Below are 20,080 nucleotides of genomic sequence, written 5' to 3'. Positions count from 1 at the left end.
TATAGTCAACTGATAACCTAGATCTGGTCAACCAAGAAACACCATTCCCAAGGGTAAGAACATATTGAAAATAATTTCAGATTAGGAACCAAGGAAGCACAATAAGGATCTAAGCTACAAAAAAATTTGAGTATGCCATGAAGTTTATGTTCATGTTTTTCTTCTCAAGCAGCAATAGCTTATATATGAGAATCAAAGGAATATATGTTGCAGAACCAAATCACTTTTGAAGCTCCATATTTAAATCAAGTACCTGATATGTACAAGATTCATTAAATCAGAGACTTAGTTGGAAAAGAGTATCTGTTAATTAAGCATAATGGTGGCAATGGTATATAGTGGGAGTGGGATAGCTTGGTTCTTTGAGGAGTTGGTCTTTTAGTGAGGATAAAAAAAGCAAAAGTAAATAAGAGATATTCAGATCCATACACTTACTTATGGTCAAATTCGATCAAGAGTTATATGAAAAGAACAATTTTTGAAACAAAAAAAAAAAAAAAATAAAAAAAAAATAAATAAACCTCTTAGAATAAAACTTCAGACTTGAAGTCAATCAAAATAAAGTTTTAGCATGATCCTTATTTCCCATACATAAATTTGGACAAAAATGTGATCATGAGGGCTTTTTAAATTCTTGCATTTGAGTTTGATTTCAAATTCTTTACAGCAATATGAAATATTAAATTTTGCACAAAATCTACACTTTACTTTTCTTCCCCAACATTATGGCAAAATAATTTTTTTTTTCAGATTTGACAGCATACGACTATGCAGAAATCTTCATGTGCATCACAGCAGCTTCACGGAAATATCACACATGAATAAAAAATTCAAAACGTATTCTGTTTTCCCTTCAAAAAATTGAAATCTTTCAGTAAATACAAAAAATAAATAATAAAATAATTAAAACTTCATCCTCATAATGCAAGCTTATGGATATTCACTTGGGTAGAGTGAATGGATTCATTTGCTAACAACAGTAGCAATATGTTTGCTTGGGACATGTGCAGACAATTTTTTTCTCTGTAACTAGTCATAAAAGAAATGTGCGGAAGTTCATCAAAATATTCAGAAAAACATTTCACACACTTTAAAATAAGATTAGTCTAAAAATAAGGTTAGCATAAAATTGAATCATTATCAACAGTATTTTTGTTATTTAAGAGAACAAATAGATGAAACACAAAACTATATGCCAAATATGTCAATATTTTGACAAACTATAAACATGAATTATCTATTCCTGAATCTCAATGAGAATGAAAAATAAATCATTTCTTTTAAAAGCAAAAAATTGTTACAAATTTAAAAAAATGTCTTTAAGAAGGAAATATATATGCCACATATATTCAATTTTTTTTCCATAACTGAATATTCTCTAATAACATATTTCCTTTGCATGAGAAGAAACTATGTTCAACGAATAAATGTGTCATAAGAATGGTAATTTTAAAGAACAATATATTTTTTGGAGCAACCTATATAATTAAATACAGTTTGCATATGCACACACACAATAAACATTTTGTTCCCTTTTTCAGCAGAAAAAAAAATTGATCTTCCTCCCCCCCCAAACAAGCACAGTTTAAGGTTTCTCAAAGTCTCATGATTATGGTAACTTTGTGGAGATGTCAGACAAAAACAAAACATAAAACAAAAATCACTACTGACCTCATCCACAGACTAGAAAATTGTCAAACTCTTATCTTTTAATATGAGTTCACGGGTCATTTTTCATCTCCAATCATCAGGGAAAAAAATGTGTTAAAGTGTTTCACCACAACCTTGGGGGAAAACTGTACCTTGTTTTTCAGATAGAAATCAAAGAATGAAAATAATAAGGCTAGCATGTACTTGCCTAGCCTACCTAGAAGAGTAAATAAATGAAAAAATTATGAAAAAAAAATTATCAATCTCTCTTACAAACTAATAACTATTTACATGAAGAAGTCATTTTGTTGGCTGTTTGGAGTTCACATAGACAAAAAATTTAAAAAACGAACAAACAAAAATAATATTCCTTTCTTTGGCAGCAAAACACTAGGCATGAAATGAAAAAAAAAAATCTCAAGAAAGTAAAAAAACAGTAAGCACATTAAATATGAATGGCATGCTACATTTTTTGAATGCATGCTACATTTTTTTTTCACAATTGTGTATTCTCTGAACACCCATTTTCTTCAAATGGTATAGAAACAATATTGAACAAAAATGCATATCTCATAGGGATCTTAATTTCAGTAAATGATGTTTCTATCCTTCATGGTACAAAATCAATCTATCTTCACAGCTGCATATATCTTCCTAATAAAAACATAAGCTGCACAGAAGCCAATTGTTCCTGTTAACAACCAAAACGTAAGAACCATAATGGTAGTGTATCCAAAATATAAGAGAGTGGGGATGAACTCGGTGATTTCCAGCTGAAAAATATAGGTAATTAAATAAAAATTATTCAACAATCATATAGCAAAATCATTCAAGACACAATCATGTTGAATTTTCACAAAAAAACCCCAAAAACATTTCACTACAAAATACAGTAGACTCTTGATAATCTGGTTATGCACTAGTCAGGCCTGTCCAGTAGTCCAGTATTTTAGGTGGGTTTTCTTTGAGCATAAAAGAGGAAAAATATTACCGCGCATCTGCACGCCAAAGTTTATATTAGTTGAATGGGTTTTTTTCAACTAACCTCCAGTAATCTGCAACTTTGTTAATCCGGCACACTCTGGTCTGATATGTGCCAGATTAGTAAGAGTCTACTGTATAACAAAATCAAGATACAAGTTTAGAAACACCAACTCATTTCTTTTCCCCTTGGCTCACCATTTAAGATCTTTCAACCAGAAACAGAAGAAACCAAGATTTAAAGAAAGTCTGGCACGTGTGACTTTAAAACATGAGCATATATAAATGTTAAAAATGACAAAAACTTGAACAATTAAATTGCAAATTATGAAGTTGAAAATATAACAACCTAACTGGCCTTTTATTTATGTAACTAAAAATCTTAAACCTTAAAAAAAAAATGTGCAAGTTAACTAATCCTTGTTACTCTTGTCCTTAGTTATACTACCCCTAGCAGAAAGCGTCCATTCACTCATGAAAACACTAGCAATGCTATGTTTAAAACACAAAAAACTAAAATAAAAACCATTGTTTTTTTTCGAGTGAAAATGTTTATTAAAATCAATCATTCTGAATTTGGAATAAATGAAAAAAATTATAAATTTTTTAACAATTTGACCATGAAAATCAATTTATAAACTTGTAACACCTGAGAAAAAAAGTTCAATCACCTCAGTTTTGAGGAAAAAGTGATCGATTATGGGATCTAAAATAAGAAACTTAATAATTCGTAATTCCACCTTTAGCCCAGATGATGGCTTTCATCCTTTGGGGCATAGAAGCAATAAGTTGTTCTTCTAAGCATTTCTTCCCAGCAAAAATTTATGATTTTTTAAATTTATTCCGAATTCAGAATGATTGATTTTAACAATAATTTAAAAAAATATTTTTTAATTTTTGTTTTTTGAATTTTAAACATAATATTGCTAGTGTTTTCGTAGGTGAACGAACACTTTCTGCCAGAGGTACATTTGTTGACATGAAATAAATTTTTGGGATTTCTTTTCTTTTCCAAAATAATGATGAAATGATAAATTTTGAACATTCTTTTAAGTTTTTGATGATTATTGTTGTATGAAGACATGCACTATTATATACAGACTATGAATTTGTAAAAAAAAAATAAATTCAAAATCGTTTAATGAAATAACCCTAAAACATAGGACATAAGCATACAAAGCCTCCTTAACCTTTTATATCAGTCATTTTGAAAAGTAGAAGAAATTTGTAATAAATTAAAATAAAAGTATAAATGTAATCATAATAATAAATAGTCATCATGTAAATTATTTGGTAGGTCATGGCTAATATTTGTTTGATGAAATAATAGATATTGAATGGGTGTCTGTTAGATCATAAATTTTTTTAAAAATAAAGTGATCAAACGTTATGCTATAAATTTATCAATATTAGCACAGTTATAACAAAATATTGTTGCTATTCTGGGTGAATCACTCCTTTAATTTTGCAATTTTCTTTGTTTCTGTTGAAGAAAGTCAACAGGTTGTTACTGAATACGATTACTATATCTACCCCAATCTACCTTTCTGGGGGCAAAACCAATGTGCCACACATAAGGGGAGCTGACAGGATTCTAGTTTGCAAGGCCCAGGTAAAATCTTGTTCTTTACACAAAAAATTCACTGGAAGGGATCCTGCGAAAAATTCCCCCCAGAGGACCCAATAATAGAAATCACCAAACCTCTTGTGAAATGCCATCTTCCATAATGAGAGAGAAGTAGGTATTTCCTCTGATTTTCAGCAGGTGTAAAGTAAAGGGTATAAGGAAAAGTGTTCCACAGAAATTAATTTACAAAATTGAATTGAAAAAAATTATCCAAGCTTGCAGACTTTCAACTCCAGAAAGACAGATCGGGGGACCATATCTAGAGAAATGGGAGGGGGGTCTGTTTGATCCCATAGCTTTTTCCAGCAGTTTTTGAACATTTCAATATTTTAAAGCAAGAAGAGTTATAACACAAGGAATTAAGAGTAAAAAAATTGATCTATTAATCCATTTTTATTATATTTGAGATATGGGAGCAGAAAACAGTGTGCAGGGTTACGCAGACTCATTTGTCTTTCTAGTGTTAAGGAGGCAAGATATCTCATCAATGCTGCTGAGAGGGTCAAGTTTCACGTTAGCTTGAGTTATGGTTTTTAATCTCCTTCTTTTCACACTTGTATCAAAACCAAAGGCTGCAGACTCTTTGCTATATTCGTGGAAATTTTAAGACTCCCAGATTCTCTTATTGTCTATTGAATCATTTTAGTATTCCAATACAATCATTGTTTCTATGAAAAAGTACTTTCATTTATAATTGTTGACTTACTGTCTGGAAGTTAGCCATGATAGAGCTCTTTATATTTGTTAAATCTGAAGTCCTTAAAATTGGGGTCTGTTAGATCAATGGATTATGTCAAATTTATTATCATTATATAAGTACAGAAACAGTACTTTATTTAAATCAGTAACTCGTTTGCAATCTCCCTGTGAGGGTGTTAACTGTCTTATCATTAAGCATTGAGGAAAGAAATGGATTTTTACATACTGCACAGGCAGATTATTCTGCTTAGTGATAAGGGGTACTCACAATTTAATTATTAAGCTTCCGGATGCAAATGAGTTAATAATATTTCATCATATACTTGGTTTGAAAAACTCACCTTTGTGATGAAATAAAACACTGAGTAGGCGAAAACATACAATGCAGAACCTCCTGACACTATGAAAGAGCGCCACCACCAATGATAATCCTGAAATAAATACATAAGCAAACAGACAAACAATTGGTCAGAGAATTTATTACAATGCACTACTGGAAAACTAAAAAAATGCATAAAGATTAATCAGAAATATATCTCTCTTATAGTAATGCAGCAGAGCAGGGGTTCTCAAACTTTTTTCACTCACAGCAACCTTTACCCTAATCACCGCTTATCTGCGGCTCTCCAGAGCAGTTTAACAAAGAATCTCTTCAAAAAATCTCTGTCAGGCTCCTGACTCTGAGCACAGTTTGAGAGCCCCTGCAGTAGAGTCTCAGTAATTAGAGTCTTGACAGTTTGAAGTTCCATATAATATGAGGTGCTGAAATTATTCAGAATTCCTTCTAAAAATCTCACTTTTTTTCACCAAAAATGTCTTCTTTCTTTTCATTTTTAATTTTTCCTATAAATGAGAGTAATTTCAGTTTGAAGGTATCTTCATCCCTAGGCAGGGGTCTTCAGCAGACCCTCAGGCCAGAATTTTTCAAAAGCCCCAGTATATTAAATTCATATAGTGTAAAAAAATAATAAATAACATTCATACAGTGCAAGACAATTATAAGATGCCAGGAATATTCACGAAAAAAGGAATGAAAATTTCTACAATAATGAATCTTTATTACATATATTGGTCATGTTGTTTACAAATGTGAGTGAAATTACAAGGACGTCAGAGAAATAGTTTTTGATGTTTTTATATTTTTGTGAATTCTAGTAAGAAATTAGGACAGAAATATGACATTTTCATTTTTATTATTTTACAATAATCACTGCATTGCTTTATGCAAATCATTCTTTTTACGTCACTGGATAACTAACTGATAAAAATATTCCCTCTTTTGAACTACCCCCCCCCCCTCCATCAGTAGAAAAAATGCCACAGGGTACAGCGCAGCAGGAAAGTGAAATTCATGAAATTTGGCGATTGTATGATACCAGTGTTTCTAAAACTTATATAGCAAATAAAATTGAATGGTGTCTATGTGCTGTCACAAATGTTTTAAACCGTGGAATATGTAGCTTTGTAAAAAAATGATCTGGGCACACCCTATGCCTATCTGCCTGATTGAAGCACCATGTTTGTGCTGTAGCAGTAACAAGCAAAATGTCATAAAGATATGATCATAAAATCTGGCTTGCAACTGCAGTGATCACAGCGAGCAATTCCAAGAGTTTTAAGTTCTACAAGTAACATCAAATTCATGAAAAAAAAAACTGCCATTAACTTTGAAACACAAACAGAATCATTTGACTCTCGTGAAATGTACCATGCCTTGGACTCATTAGTGGTAGTCTGTTATGTTCTTCAATGAAAACAAATTCAATCTTGATGGTCCAGATGGTTTCCATTCATATTAGCATGATTTGAGATCTGCAACGCTGCGATTACTGAACCATAAAATGGGTAGTGGTGATTCAGTGATGATTTGGGAAGCATTTTCTGCCCAAGGAAAGACTGATGCAGTTTTTCTGTGTCCTCAAGCATGAACTCAAAAGCTATGTAGAACTTTTGCAGGAGCAACTTGGTATATATAAAGTTATTTTTGTGACAAAGATTGTTCCAATAAGATAATGCGCCAATTCACGTGTCGGTCACACAAAGTTGTGGTTCAAGTAAGAAAATATCAATGTTTTTTTATGGCCGCCTTGTTCCCTTGACCTCAATCCCATGGGAAACTTGTGGGGCATCCTTTGCAGATCAGTATACACAGGTGGGAACCAATTTTCTTCCATTGAGCACCTAAACGCCACCATATCACGGGCTTGGAATGATGTCTCTTGTGACTCATTTATTTGGTTGAATCCATGCCAAATAACATTTTCGCTTTGATTAGCAACAGAGATGGTTGCACAAAATATTAATTTTGGTAATTTATGTATAATTTGTTTGAATTTTATTTTACTTTTCCCTCAAAAATCAGTGGGTGTCTTATAATTTTGTCTATAATATATTTTTTGTTTTTCCATGAAATAAGCGGAAAATTTTTTAAAATTCTCAATATTTGGCATAAAGTTATCTTGCATGATCATACAACAGCTTAGAATTTTTGATATTTTTTACTTTGCTCCTTCTTGTAATTTCATTGAATATTAAGAGGGTCTTATAATTATGTCTCGCACTGTATCAGGCCTCAAGGCTGGAGCCAATGCCAGTCTTCCTTATAATGAAACCATAGACCTTGGCAGCATCAATCCATGATGAATTAGGCCGAATTAAGAACAAAATAGGTAAGAGTAAGTATAAATACATGCAGGTCCAAAGAAATATAATTAGAGCAATTATATTTTATGAAATGAGAACAAGTTCCTTTTTAATGTTAACTTCAATTAGAATGTCCATGTCTGGTCAAGTAAAAGTCACTTCAGAAGTGGGAGGCTGCTGGGGCTCCAGCCTGGTGATTTATTTTGTATTTTTCCTTTTTTTTTCTATAGGCTTACGCAGGGTGATTATAATTAAACTGACTCTACTCAGACCTATGTGGTGCCCATTCTAGTGGACATATTTCATTGAAACTTGGTATATAGGCTACGTTACATGAACCAGGAGTAAAACTGTAATAAAAAAGTGTCATTTTTTTCACCCAGTGGTAAAAAATTGAACCATTTTTATATTGCAGTTTTCTTTCCTCCATGGTTCACATAACCTATATACTAAGTTTCAATGAGAAATACATCCACCAGAACAGATGTTATATAGGTCTGAGTAGTGTCAGTTTAATTATAACCATCCTGCATATATATTGTATATACAGGGTGATTCAGAAAAGATCGGAAAAATTTTAAGAGGTGATAGTACACACCAATACAAACAGTTGTCATCAAAGAATGCATGGTCTAACATGAAACGCAAATGCGCTAGAGCGTTTCAGAACGGCTGCTCTGCAAACGTTAAAACAGCATTCCTGTTGAAATTTATCAGGAGAAAAAGAACACCATGCATGCAAATGCAACCTGAGTAAGAAGAAGAAACTGTATGTGAATCTGCATCACAGTGAATAAAAGGCGCAGACTCAGTATTACTAAAGTGCGGCATTATCCCATACGCTACAACTGTTAGAGTGGTTGAACGATGGAATAACTTCACAGGGCTGGCATCCGCGCCTTTTATTCACTATGATGCAGATTTGCATACTGTTTCTTCTTCTCCAGGTTACATTTGTATGCATGGTATTCTTTTTCTCTCGATAAATTTCAACCGGAATGCCATTTTAACGTTTGTGAAACAGCAGTTTTGAAATGTGTCAGCGAGTTTGCGTTTCATATTACACCATGAATTCTTTGATGATAATTGTTTGCAGTGGTGTGTACTATCACCTCTGTTTTCCCATCTTTTCTGAATCACCCTGTGTTTCCATAAAATTTATATGGAAGACTTCTCCTCCCTCCACTTATGAAAGCAGTTATCTATTGCTTTATCTCTGAACTGGGCGCCTAGGCTGAGATCTTTGACAGGGCCCTTCTGTAGTCAATTTATATTGTAAAAAAAATATGGTTTGCCCAAGGCTGGAGCCCTGCCAGCCTCACCTTTGTATGGGAGAATGCTGCCAAATTAGTCTGTTACAGCCAACCCCCATCCTCCATGAAATAATATCACATGATTTTTTAAGAACACTACTTCAGGCAAATTTTTACAGACGTTGAAACATCCGGACAAGCAGAGAAAAAGTTATTTTTTTATTCATACAGCTAAATAGCATTTCCCCTCTACCCGTGTCTAACCTAACGTATACATTGTTTTTTTCTGTTGCTACTGACCCATCCATCCCCCAGCAGAAAAAAAAGTTTGGAGAAAAGAAATTGAGAAGGGGGGAATACCACAGCTTCAAAAAATTAGATTAAAAAAAAAAAAAAATTGAAAAAGTCTTTCAAGAATCAAAAAATCTGACCTGAGCTCAAATTTTGTGAGTTCCTTAACCAATTTTTCTTTTTGCGACTTGATGGTAGAAAACTGTTGTTTTACCTGCATATAATTTAGCATCAGAGAAAGGATGAAGCATCTGCAAAAGGCAATGATGTGACAGAAACCATACAGGAAACTTGGTAAAAAATTTGGTTTTTGTTTTATGAGGCTGACTTTCATGACCTTGTTTAATCCCATACGGCAGAACTTTTTTGAAACATCATTCATAATACTAGACATTGTTAGTTTTCTACATAGGCGTAATAGACTCTTCTGGACATCCTAGTTATCTCTACTATAGTTTGCCTCTTCTCTTATGGCTAAAAGCTTACAAAAGCTAATGGGAAAAAACATTTAAAGCAATATATATGTATAGCATTAAAATCAGAGATAATTTAAGTAAAATTTTATAAGTCTTACTTCACCACACAACTGGAAATACACCATGACAATGGAGATCTGTGAGCATGATATTACAAGGATAACAAATACAAGAAACAGGAAGCCAAAGAGGTAGTAAAACTGATTCTCCCAAATTGCCTGGAAAAAGAATTAAAATCAAAAAATAAATATATATAGCTTATATGTATAAACAAAAACAAAATTTTTTGAAAAGAAGCAAATTCAAATTTTAAGTGAAAAGGAAGATGACAAATTGCGAGAATAAAATTTTTTTTAACTTTATCAATGCTTAGGTCTTTGTTGGATTGGGGAGGAGCATCCCTTGCATTTGGTTAAAAAAACAGTGTTTCTGATGAGAAGCAGGTTTGATAGTCTAAATAATATTCTGAGCTTTCTCTCTCAATGCCTGCCCATGCATATCAGGATAAAAATAAAGAGCTTCAAAAAATCAAACATGTAAAAATACTAGGAAATTTGTAAATTTAATGGAAAATTTCAAGATAGTCTTCTATATTTTCAACATTTTACTATTTCTTTGTTGTGAAAGAGGATTATTTGGGCTGTTAAGCCTGGCCTCTGATCAGAAGCACCTCCATATTTTAACTAAATGCAAGAAGTGCCCCAAATGAAGACTTGAGCATTGGTAACGTTACGATTGTTTTATCTTTACAAATCTGCTTTCTTTCTTTTGTTAAAAAGTTTGAACTGTTTTCTTCTTTTCAACGTCTTGATTTGTTTTATTTTTATTGCACAAAGTAAAAAATGTATTTTGTTTCTATCCCCCCCTTTAAGTATAACTTACATATATATATATATAACATATATACAGTGAAATGTCAATATAACAATATTCTGTGGCCCAAGATAAAACATCATTGTACAGGGATTATCATTATATTGAGAGACATCATATTTATGTGCCACTAAACTTATGGCTGTTGTTGACATCAGCATTGTCAATACCCCCCCCCCCCCCCCAGAGAATACAATTATGAGCTTTTTAGTGTTGTACTTCACTGAATCCCCACATAATGTGGACGGAATGACAGTTTATCAGACAAGCAACTAAACGGCTCCTCGTGAGGATTCATTTTGTTTCTGCACATCAAGGAGACTGTGACATGCATCCTGAATCTAATATGGTGAAAAACTGTGATGATGCAAGGAGACGGTGGTTAAGATTTTTTTACTAAACAAAAAAATTTGCATTGCAGGAAAAATTGAAATAATTCTATTCTGTTTTTAAATTATCTAAGCTTACAGTTGTTAGTATCAGTGTAGTACTTGTTTTGCCAGTAACAAACAAATTAATTTGATAAAATGATCAGTAATCTTAAAAGCCATCTCATTTATGAATGCGTAAGTAACTTTTGTTAATGAAGGCTTTCACTTTTTTATTTCTCGGATGCAATATGTATATCTTGTATGATGATGCATGCATATGCTTACAGGGTTTCCAGCACAATTTGCTTGATCATTTTCCTAACTTTTCCTGACCAAAACTCTGGAAGAAATATAATTTAAAACCTTAACTTTCCAAATTTGTATTTTTGTTTTTCGAGTTTGTTTTTTTTCCTTCACAGCAGTTCATCAAATATTTGTATATTTCTCTGACTTTCCCTGAATTTCCAGGTTATGGCTTAGACAAGACGGTACACCCTATGCAGAGCCAATATCACTCTTAAAGGATTGAAAACCAGATGAATAGGCCTAGGCCTTTTGTTATTAGATTAATATAAAGGCAGCTAATGATACCATAATTAATGAAGATGAACGAAAATTACCTTTTTTACTATTTAAATGTCCAGTTTTTCTAAATAGACATATTCAACATATTAAGAAATAGGTGGAAAAAAAACAAAGTTTGAACTCAAAAACTTCGTTCTGCATTGTTTAAGCAGTGAGGCATTTAGATTTAATGGTTTAAATCAGGGGGTTCTCAAACTGTTCGCTTCCAACATTTGCTTTTCGAAGAGATTCTTTGTTGAACAGCTCTGGGGAGTCGGTGGAGCTCACACATAAGCATTGAATAGGGAAAGGGGGTGCCGCGGATGGAAAAAGTTTGAGAACCACTGGTTTAAATTAAAGAAATCAATAGCTAAATAGGGAACAGACATAATATAATTCAATGAAATTTTGACCAGATTATTCAATTTTATAAATATATCAAAAAATTTATTGTAGACAGATGACGTATTCTTCACTGAAAATAAAAAGTATGAAGATTTGTACTCAACTCAGATTATTTGGAAGCATATTTTTGTGAAACAAAATAGTATACATACTGTAAAAATGAAGAAAAGCTCTATAAACATTGCACCAAATGGAAGAATACCAGCCATCAATGTACTAAAAAAAATTGACACATATATAATTCCAAATATATACACATTTCTCAAACTATGCATCTGTGGTAGGACTTCCACATATATATAATTCTATAAAAAAAATAAATAAGTCTTCTTCAAAGTTTGCAATAAATATAATACAATTAAGTTTGAAGATGGAGAAACAATATATTTCATATCTAGTTGCAATGAAATTCTTTGTTCCATTCAGTGTTGCATCATGCAGAGCAAGTAATGCAAGTCAGAGGTAGACACATAAAATACACACTGTAATAAATGTGTATAATGCATATCGCTTTGAAATACTAATAATTTGTTTTATATTTTCTATTTGATTTATCCAGACAAAATGAAGGTTAAAGCTACGTTCTTTCTAAGTATTCTGTATTTTTACGAACAGTAATGCAAATTGTGGATTTGGGGTAATTCTGAAAAATTAAATATGAACTTATAAAAACAAAGTATTTATAGTACAAGAATAAATTGTAAAAATGAAGGTTATCAACTGAATTTTCTGTACAAATTTAGTTTTCTGTGTGCAAGTCTCTGAGACATGTGTTATGATCTGGGTTATGTCTTGAGCTGGACTAGCATCTACAATACTGCAAGTCAACAAAATGAGGTCAACTGAGTCTTTCAGCCTCCATGAATTTGATTTTTTTTTGTCTTTGCCTTTAAATGATTTTTATTCATATTTTATGTATAACATGAATGTAAAGTATTAACCTGTGGTGTTCTGTATTCACAAATCTGTGTTGTGTAAATAAACTTATCTTTCAGCAAACTCACTATGACCATATCTACCTATCAATGGACATTTTCTTTGACAAAGACGATTTGATATATCCCAGGCTGACAATGTCAAGATACATTGATCTTAAATTGTGAAAAATTAGTTGAAAACGCACTTGGCATCATTCAGATACTTGGATTGGTTACCCTCTAGTCCCCACTTAGGCCAAATCTAGAGTCGATAGGCTTATTAAAGGGGAATCTGAGGAATAATTTGTCTCTTTCTTCATCCACATACCTTGATGAAACAATAATGTAAATTAAACTGGAAATAAATGTGGAGATATTGCATGACCTCATAAAAATGCAAAAAAAAAAAGAAGAAAAGCATGTGCTTCCTTTTTCTCTTTCAAACCAAGCACAACTCTGGTCTATCATGTGTGAATCTAACAGTTTGAGGGCATATATGGTGGTGTGCATGAATTAGTGCTGCCATCTATACTTCAATTGTGAGTAATTATAGAATATTTGTAGCGTTGTAGGGCTGTTGCTCTCTGTGGCGAGACTTTTTAATGGAAAGATCGGCTTACACTCACACCTCGAAGTTGGAAGAACAACAGAAAACCAACTTCAGCTGACCACCACTGTGGCAATGGTGAGGTTCGAACCCAGGTCTTTGCGATGCGAATCTAATCTGTCACTATGACCACTCCGTCATTATTACTGTTTTGGTCATTATTAAACTGATCATCGGTCTGTAACTCTAATCCCACCCGTAGAGATAATCACAGCTGTTAGTTTTCAAAAGCCATGTTTAAAAGACTAACACAGGCAATCTGAACCTTCCGCTAATCTGAACAGGTCTTGGTTCTAATTATTTCGAATTAGCAGGGTTCTAGCGTAGTGTATCCAGACCAGAATTTGAGCTTTATGCTGGTTCCTTGAACCTTGGAGGCAAACTGCCAGCTTAAGGACTGACCTTTTGGGTTTATGAAGAGTGATGGAAGACAAGATTGTGTGTAGGTGTGGTTTGTGTATGTGCGTGTCTGTCAGTAGAAGAAAAGAATCGGTCAATTCCGCGGACATGTATTCGGTGCCAGAATTCTCCATACTAGTTCTCTTATCTAGCTCGTCCTTTTCAGTCAGTGTGCATCAAAACATTATTTATCATGCCAGTACGCAATAATGAAGGAAAAATTACAACTGTCTTTTTATTGCGCAAAAACCACCTTTTTTGTGTTAGACCTCCTATCAGTGCCAGTGCCCTCTATGGGCGACTTTTCATCATGCTTCTGCAGTGATTTTATTGGTTGTTGCTATTCAATGGTTGGGTGTTCTAATTAGTCTAGAGCGGTGAGACTACTTCCCCTTTAAAGCTTGCTTGACAGTTATGATACAAAAGTAAATTACCACAAAAACATAACATTAAGAGATGTTTTGTATTTTATAAAATTTTAATATTTTTTCTAAATTTTTATTTTGTAGTGCATCTGCAATGATCAACAGAAAAATTCTTGACAAGGAAACATTTTTAATGCAAATAAAAAAATTTGGTGCAGTTTGACCTAATTAGTCCTTGTACAGAAAAAAGAAAAATTAAATCAATACAAGTAAAATTTTTCGTTGAAAAAAAGCAATATTAATTAACTGAGACATTAATTGCCAACTAGGGTGTAAATATGAGGGGATAGAGCCTCACTCTTATGTGTAGATGAGTATATATATAGTTGCTGTTAATATTAAAATGTCTATTTATAATTAGAGAAAACCTTTTCAGCCAAGAAGATTATAAAATAACTATAATGCACATGTGAAAAATTTCCTGAATTTTAATTGACAATTCTAGTTGTTTAATAGACATTTTTATTACACACGCCAGTGGTTCCTAAACCTTTTCAGTTTACAGCACTCTTTGTGCATCAGAATTTTTCCATGCTGTCGAAGTCACAACCTAGGTCCACCTAACAGTTAGATTGGATAAATAAGCAATAATTCAAATTCACAAGCAATTTATGTATAATGTAGGAAATAAGTACGTCTTTTGATTTCTTGGTGGACCATGATACACAGTTTGGAAGTCACTTAGGCCTACATAAGCAATAAACAAAAATGTATATGAACAGTAAAGTAGTAAGTAGCAGTAAAATAGTAGTAGTTCTCACCACAAAAATGGATTCATGTACCAAACTTGTTCAGGCACTTGACGTGGAATTTGATTAGTTCGAACGGGATGATGGAATGGCGGTTTCTTTGTGCCAAAAAAATACCCTAAAAATACTAGCGGCAATGAAATTCCAAACCACATGCATAAAAGCGAGAGCATGGTAGTGAAAGGAACCTATAAAGTGAAAAATTTACATATGAATGCTATTTACATCTTTTAAACCTTTCAGATGTGATACATATAACTGTGTTAGACATACTGAACATTTTTAATAAGTGAAATTAAATTTGAGTTTGCGAGTAGCTTTGAAACCTTTCTAAATTTGTAAGATCTAAGGACAAATGAAAATTTTAAATGTTACATTGTGGGATGAATTTCAGCTTTAATATTTCAATAATTATTGGAAAAAAATGCATAAAAAATTAATAATGGGACAGTGAAGTTTCTTCATGGACACATGTAGAAAAAAAACTGTTTTAGGTTTTTAATATAAAATTAAGTTGTAAATTTAAGTATGTAATGATGACTTTATTTTATAAATAACAATAAAATATAAATTATAGGCCTACTGTAACAATAATTAAAAGTGTTGAACAATTCCCAGCAAGCGAGCATTGACAGAAGAGCATGTTTGGAAATACAATTGTACTCTCTCTCTATATGCGTATAATAATTTTTTCTAAATTAAAACATGGTATTAAAAATAGACATTGAAATTGCTAAGTGTTTGTCACTTTGTCATAGTCCAATTTTTTTTTTCACACAAAAGATTGAGATTTCGACTGCTCCAGACATTCATTGATAGTAATAAATTAATATAAATAATAAAATAGTAATAAATTGCTTTAAAGTAATAGCCTGGGCTTACGTATGATGCAAGTGCACACAAGTAGAAAAATTCTAAACTTCTGGTCTAAAATTGAAATACATAAATGATACTACAAATTATTTGAAATGTTGACAAAAATGGCATTAATACACTGCATGAGAGGTATCTTGCATGCTTCAACCTAATTATCTGTTATGCATTTCTCTTTGAATTTCTAATTTAAAAATATATCATGAATTTTACATATCATTCAATTTTTTTTAGAAACACTTATGAGTTTTCAGATAGCTGCTTCCACTCAGAATCATGTCTTCTATATAATTTTTTGTTCCTACAGGATTTTTTTTTTTCAAATGCAGATTACAAAAACATGAATGTGATTCATTGCTTACAAAAAATAAAAATAGAGTAACTATAATGAATGAAAAACTCGAAAAAAATATATTTAACAAAAAAACAAAACAATTATGTCATATATTTATTAAAATCAGGTAGTTAAATTTTGTTTCTTAGAGTATCTGAGTACAAACTCTAGTTGTACACAGGGCATACGAGGCCTTGGCCATGAAGAGAGAACTGATTTTTGAAGATCTTTACACTAGCAGAATGCAGGTATTTGGGGGGATATAATTGTGAAGTGACATTGAAACCTTGCTACAACAATACATGAAAAACTATTAATCCATCTACAACGATATTTTTTTGTCTTGTTTGGAACTGTCTATACTCTACTACCTCTCAATATAATAATAATCCCTCCACAACAATAATTTTGGTATGCAGAGCATTGTTATAATGAGGTTTCACCACATTTAAAATTTTCAACGGGATGGATCATGAGTTATTAATACTCTGTTAATTGAGTGCTTCCCCAAGGGGCCACCAGTATCCATTAATAACCATTGATAAGGGACAACTCCAAGTTCTAGTATCACAGGGAATTTTTCTCAGACAGGGTTGTGAACAAATGAAATAGCTTATCCCTCGGTGTTGTTAATTCTACCCCAATTGACATGTTTAAAAGAAAAAAAAAGGACATTATATTACGATAAATCAAGATAAACTGCCCATACTCTGAGTGAAGACAACCGTAATTTCTTATGGGCAATGTACATATTGCAATTTCCTCATCGTTTTAGTTTCTTTTTTTAAATTAAAACTGCTTTTTTGGGGATTGCTGAATTTTAAAACATATTTGACATACATAATTTTCATGGGTTTTTTTCAGTCATCTGGTTGGGCAGTTTGCCTGTTGTGGCTTTTGTTTGTGTTTAGGAAAAACAAGGAAAAAAACTTACAGCTCCTGATGAGTGCTTGCCCCATATGAAAAAGTTGAGGAAAAAGCAACTAGAAAAAACAATACCAGGATACAATGTCGCAGTCTGTTGAATAAAAAAAAAAAAGAAGAAAAAAATATTAACATATAAAACTTATTCTGAAAATGAATGATGAAATGAAAAAAAATTAGTCAAACATTTGTGGATTAAATAGATTTAATAATTTTTTGTCACACCATTTTCATGCACAGAGGGGTTAATTAGATGGGACTTACAGTTCAAAGTAAACGTCAAATGGCTATCTCTTTTCATGTCTCTCATTAAATAGTTGGTGTTCTAACCACTTGTGTAGTGATTTCCTACAATAGTAATGTGCCGTGTGGCTATCTTGGCACTATTAGTGTTGCACCTCCATGTCAGGAATTATTCTGACAAAGACTGAGAAGGTATCAAACTTGAAATACCTTAGAAACTTTGTTTGGTAAAATAAAAGCGAGGTGTCGACCTAGGCTACCACGCCATAAATGAATTTAATGCTAGCTAATTTTTTGGCTTAATTATTGAACTATCAATCATGTAAACTATGCTGTGAACACTGATTTTTTACTGATTTCATTTTCAAACAATCTTCTGATAGGAAAGATATAAAAACCCATATTCTTTGGACAGAAAAAAAAAACTTCACACAAGAATATGAGAAATATGTATTGCCAATAAATTTTTGTCTGCCTTCAGACAGCTTTTGTACAATAAAAAATGATTTTTGCTTGTGGTGATGGGATTTGTAATTAATGCAAAGGTTTGAAATCAATTGGCAAATATTCAAATTTTTCATGTAAAAAACCATTACAGAAACTCACTAAAAATGCTGCTCTTTTCCACTGTATTCCTCGAAGTGTTTTGTATATTCTAGCTGAGAAATAGCCAGCAATAAATCTAAAATAACATTGAAGTTGAAGGAGTTAATAAACAATTTATAACTGTTTAATTGTTTACTTAGAAAATGCTAAATAATTATATTTTTAAGAAAGTTAATGAAAACCAGAGTGGTACATACCCCATAAATACATAAAGAAAAATGGCAGCAGTCATGAGTGCACCTCTTGATGCAGGAGATAACATTCCAAGCATTGCAAAAACTAGATTAAGACCCAACAAAATCATTAGCATCTCTGTGAAAGCATAAGAATAGTATACCATAAAGTGCAATAGTGAGAAATGTTAGTATAGACCTTACTTAATGTTGGAAAAAAAGCCAACTAAAATAATATCAAGATATTCAATTCATGGAGTTTATTATCAAAAAATGAGGGTTGCATTTTTTTTAATATTGTGTATATGTTACTGCCAAAGCAGTAATTTGCACTCTCAACTTGCAGGTCCAGCTGATTCGGCCAATGTCAGAATTTTGGGCTTTTGCTGGCTCCTATAATTGGATCACTATAATATTGATATTCAGATTCCTTTGATTGTTAGGGTTGTGATAGCTAACCATAATGATTATGGTTAACTATGGCTAATTATAAATGGCAATTTATAATACAGATAATCAGGATTTGCTATCAAATTATTACAATTTTGAAGTTTATAGAATGAACAAAAAAAAAAAAATATATACTACTCATTTATTGTACGACAGGTACATTTTTACATTTGCATAAAATTTATATTATATGCTGATGCAACCCTTATCATTAAGTTCACAGATATTTTATATAAATGGTTTTCCCCACCATACATATCCACATGGTTGGCAAATTTTTGATGCATGACAGTTTAACCCTTAAATGCATAATTTTTTTTTTGAAGCTGTAATTTTCTCATAGCTACTAACATGAATAGAAAGTCAGAAAAATCATGAAAAAAAATTTATCTTAAATAATACAGCTTACACAGAGTCTTAAAGAGGCTGTATAGAGCCTCCAAAATCACCCATAAAATAAATGTATTGAAGTAATACAGGGGTGGGAAGTGACTAAAATTTGGAGCAGTTTGGGACCAGCCAAATTCAGGATTCTGAGCAGTCGTGGAGCAGAAAAATATAGGATTTGAGCAGATATTTATAAATTGGAGCAGCGAAATTAACAAGAATATTTTCATTAACTCTCACCCCTTTTCAAAATAAAACTGTCTTTTGTTATCAAACATCTTTTCATCAGCTTGTTTTTGGTGTTTCAGGCTTTTGACACCTTATTTGAAAGAGCGGCTGTCATAAATTTTTTTTGCACCAGTCTATTTAAGATGATTTTTGCTTACTGAGGGCACTTTATGCTGTCTGGAACAGCAGCACTTCAAATGGGCTAAACATTTATTATAAGTTTTCAATTTTTATATACCCGGAAAGAAATTGTTGCAAAATAGAAGAGAATTTCATAAGAATTCAACACAATGTTTGGCAATTCAGTACTCATTATTTGGTGAGATTGGTGATCTGACACTCGTTATTTGGTAATATTGGCGATTTAACACTCGTTATTCAGTAACATTGGTGATTTAACGCTCGTTATTTGGCAAAGTTTCTAAATTACCATTTGTAACTGGAGGGACATGCTCTTTTTACTCCCGGAATGAATTTTTTTCACCAAACATCAGGATTTGACGCAATGACGATCAACTACAGTAATTTCTGCTGCTTCAAGTGGCGACTTTTTTTTATTGAAAACAGAAATTGACTCACATTTGTGCTTTATAGCTGAAAGACCATTGCAAACCATCTTCAGTTGCGTGATCACGGATATTATCGGGTTTCGAGATGGAAAGCCTGATGTGTGTGTGTGTGAGGGGCCGATAGTTTAAATAAGGCGTAAGTTTAAGTACAGTGGAATAAAAAATGTTCTTCTCAGAAAGAAATGTTTTGGGGCAAGCAATGTTTTGGGCAGGAACAAACTTTTTGTTCCTGCTTGGTGTCCTTTCCGAAACTGAGCACACTGAAGCAAAATTCAATATTTGGAGCAGAAAAATACAAAAATACACTATTGGAGCAGGATGGTGCAAGATGTTAACTGCGGCGCAATTGGTGCAGAGTTCCCA

The 20,080-nt window shown here is 32.4% G+C and overlaps 1 protein-coding gene across 1 annotated transcript in view; it reads right to left on the bottom strand.

The window, feature by feature from the left end:
- Nucleotides 1-696: 696 nt before the first annotated feature.
- The window catches only part of TM9SF4 (transmembrane 9 superfamily protein member 4), a 60,102-nt gene continuing 40,718 nt past the window's right edge, over nt 697-20,080 (bottom strand). The window contains exons 11-18 of the mRNA XM_089232801.1: nt 18,108-18,189; nt 17,911-17,986; nt 17,072-17,155; nt 14,943-15,118; nt 11,986-12,049; nt 9,719-9,838; nt 5,299-5,388; nt 697-2,423 (exon numbers count right to left, since the gene is read on the bottom strand). Of these exons, the coding sequence (XP_089088927.1) occupies nt 2,274-2,423; nt 5,299-5,388; nt 9,719-9,838; nt 11,986-12,049; nt 14,943-15,118; nt 17,072-17,155; nt 17,911-17,986; nt 18,108-18,189 (842 nt within the window). The 3' untranslated portion in view covers nt 697-2,273. The remainder of the gene's footprint in view (nt 2,424-5,298; nt 5,389-9,718; nt 9,839-11,985; nt 12,050-14,942; nt 15,119-17,071; nt 17,156-17,910; nt 17,987-18,107; nt 18,190-20,080) is intronic.

The sequence above is a fragment of the Pholcus phalangioides genome, unplaced genomic scaffold, assembly GCF_987345545.1.
Source record: "Pholcus phalangioides strain wild (caught in Gottingen) unplaced genomic scaffold, Ppha-v1.0 ptg000007l_1, whole genome shotgun sequence".
In the NCBI taxonomy this organism is placed as follows: Eukaryota; Metazoa; Arthropoda; class Arachnida; order Araneae; family Pholcidae; genus Pholcus; species Pholcus phalangioides.
The sequence above is the reverse complement of the archived record's forward strand: the minus strand, read 5'-3'. Positions and strand labels throughout refer to the sequence as shown.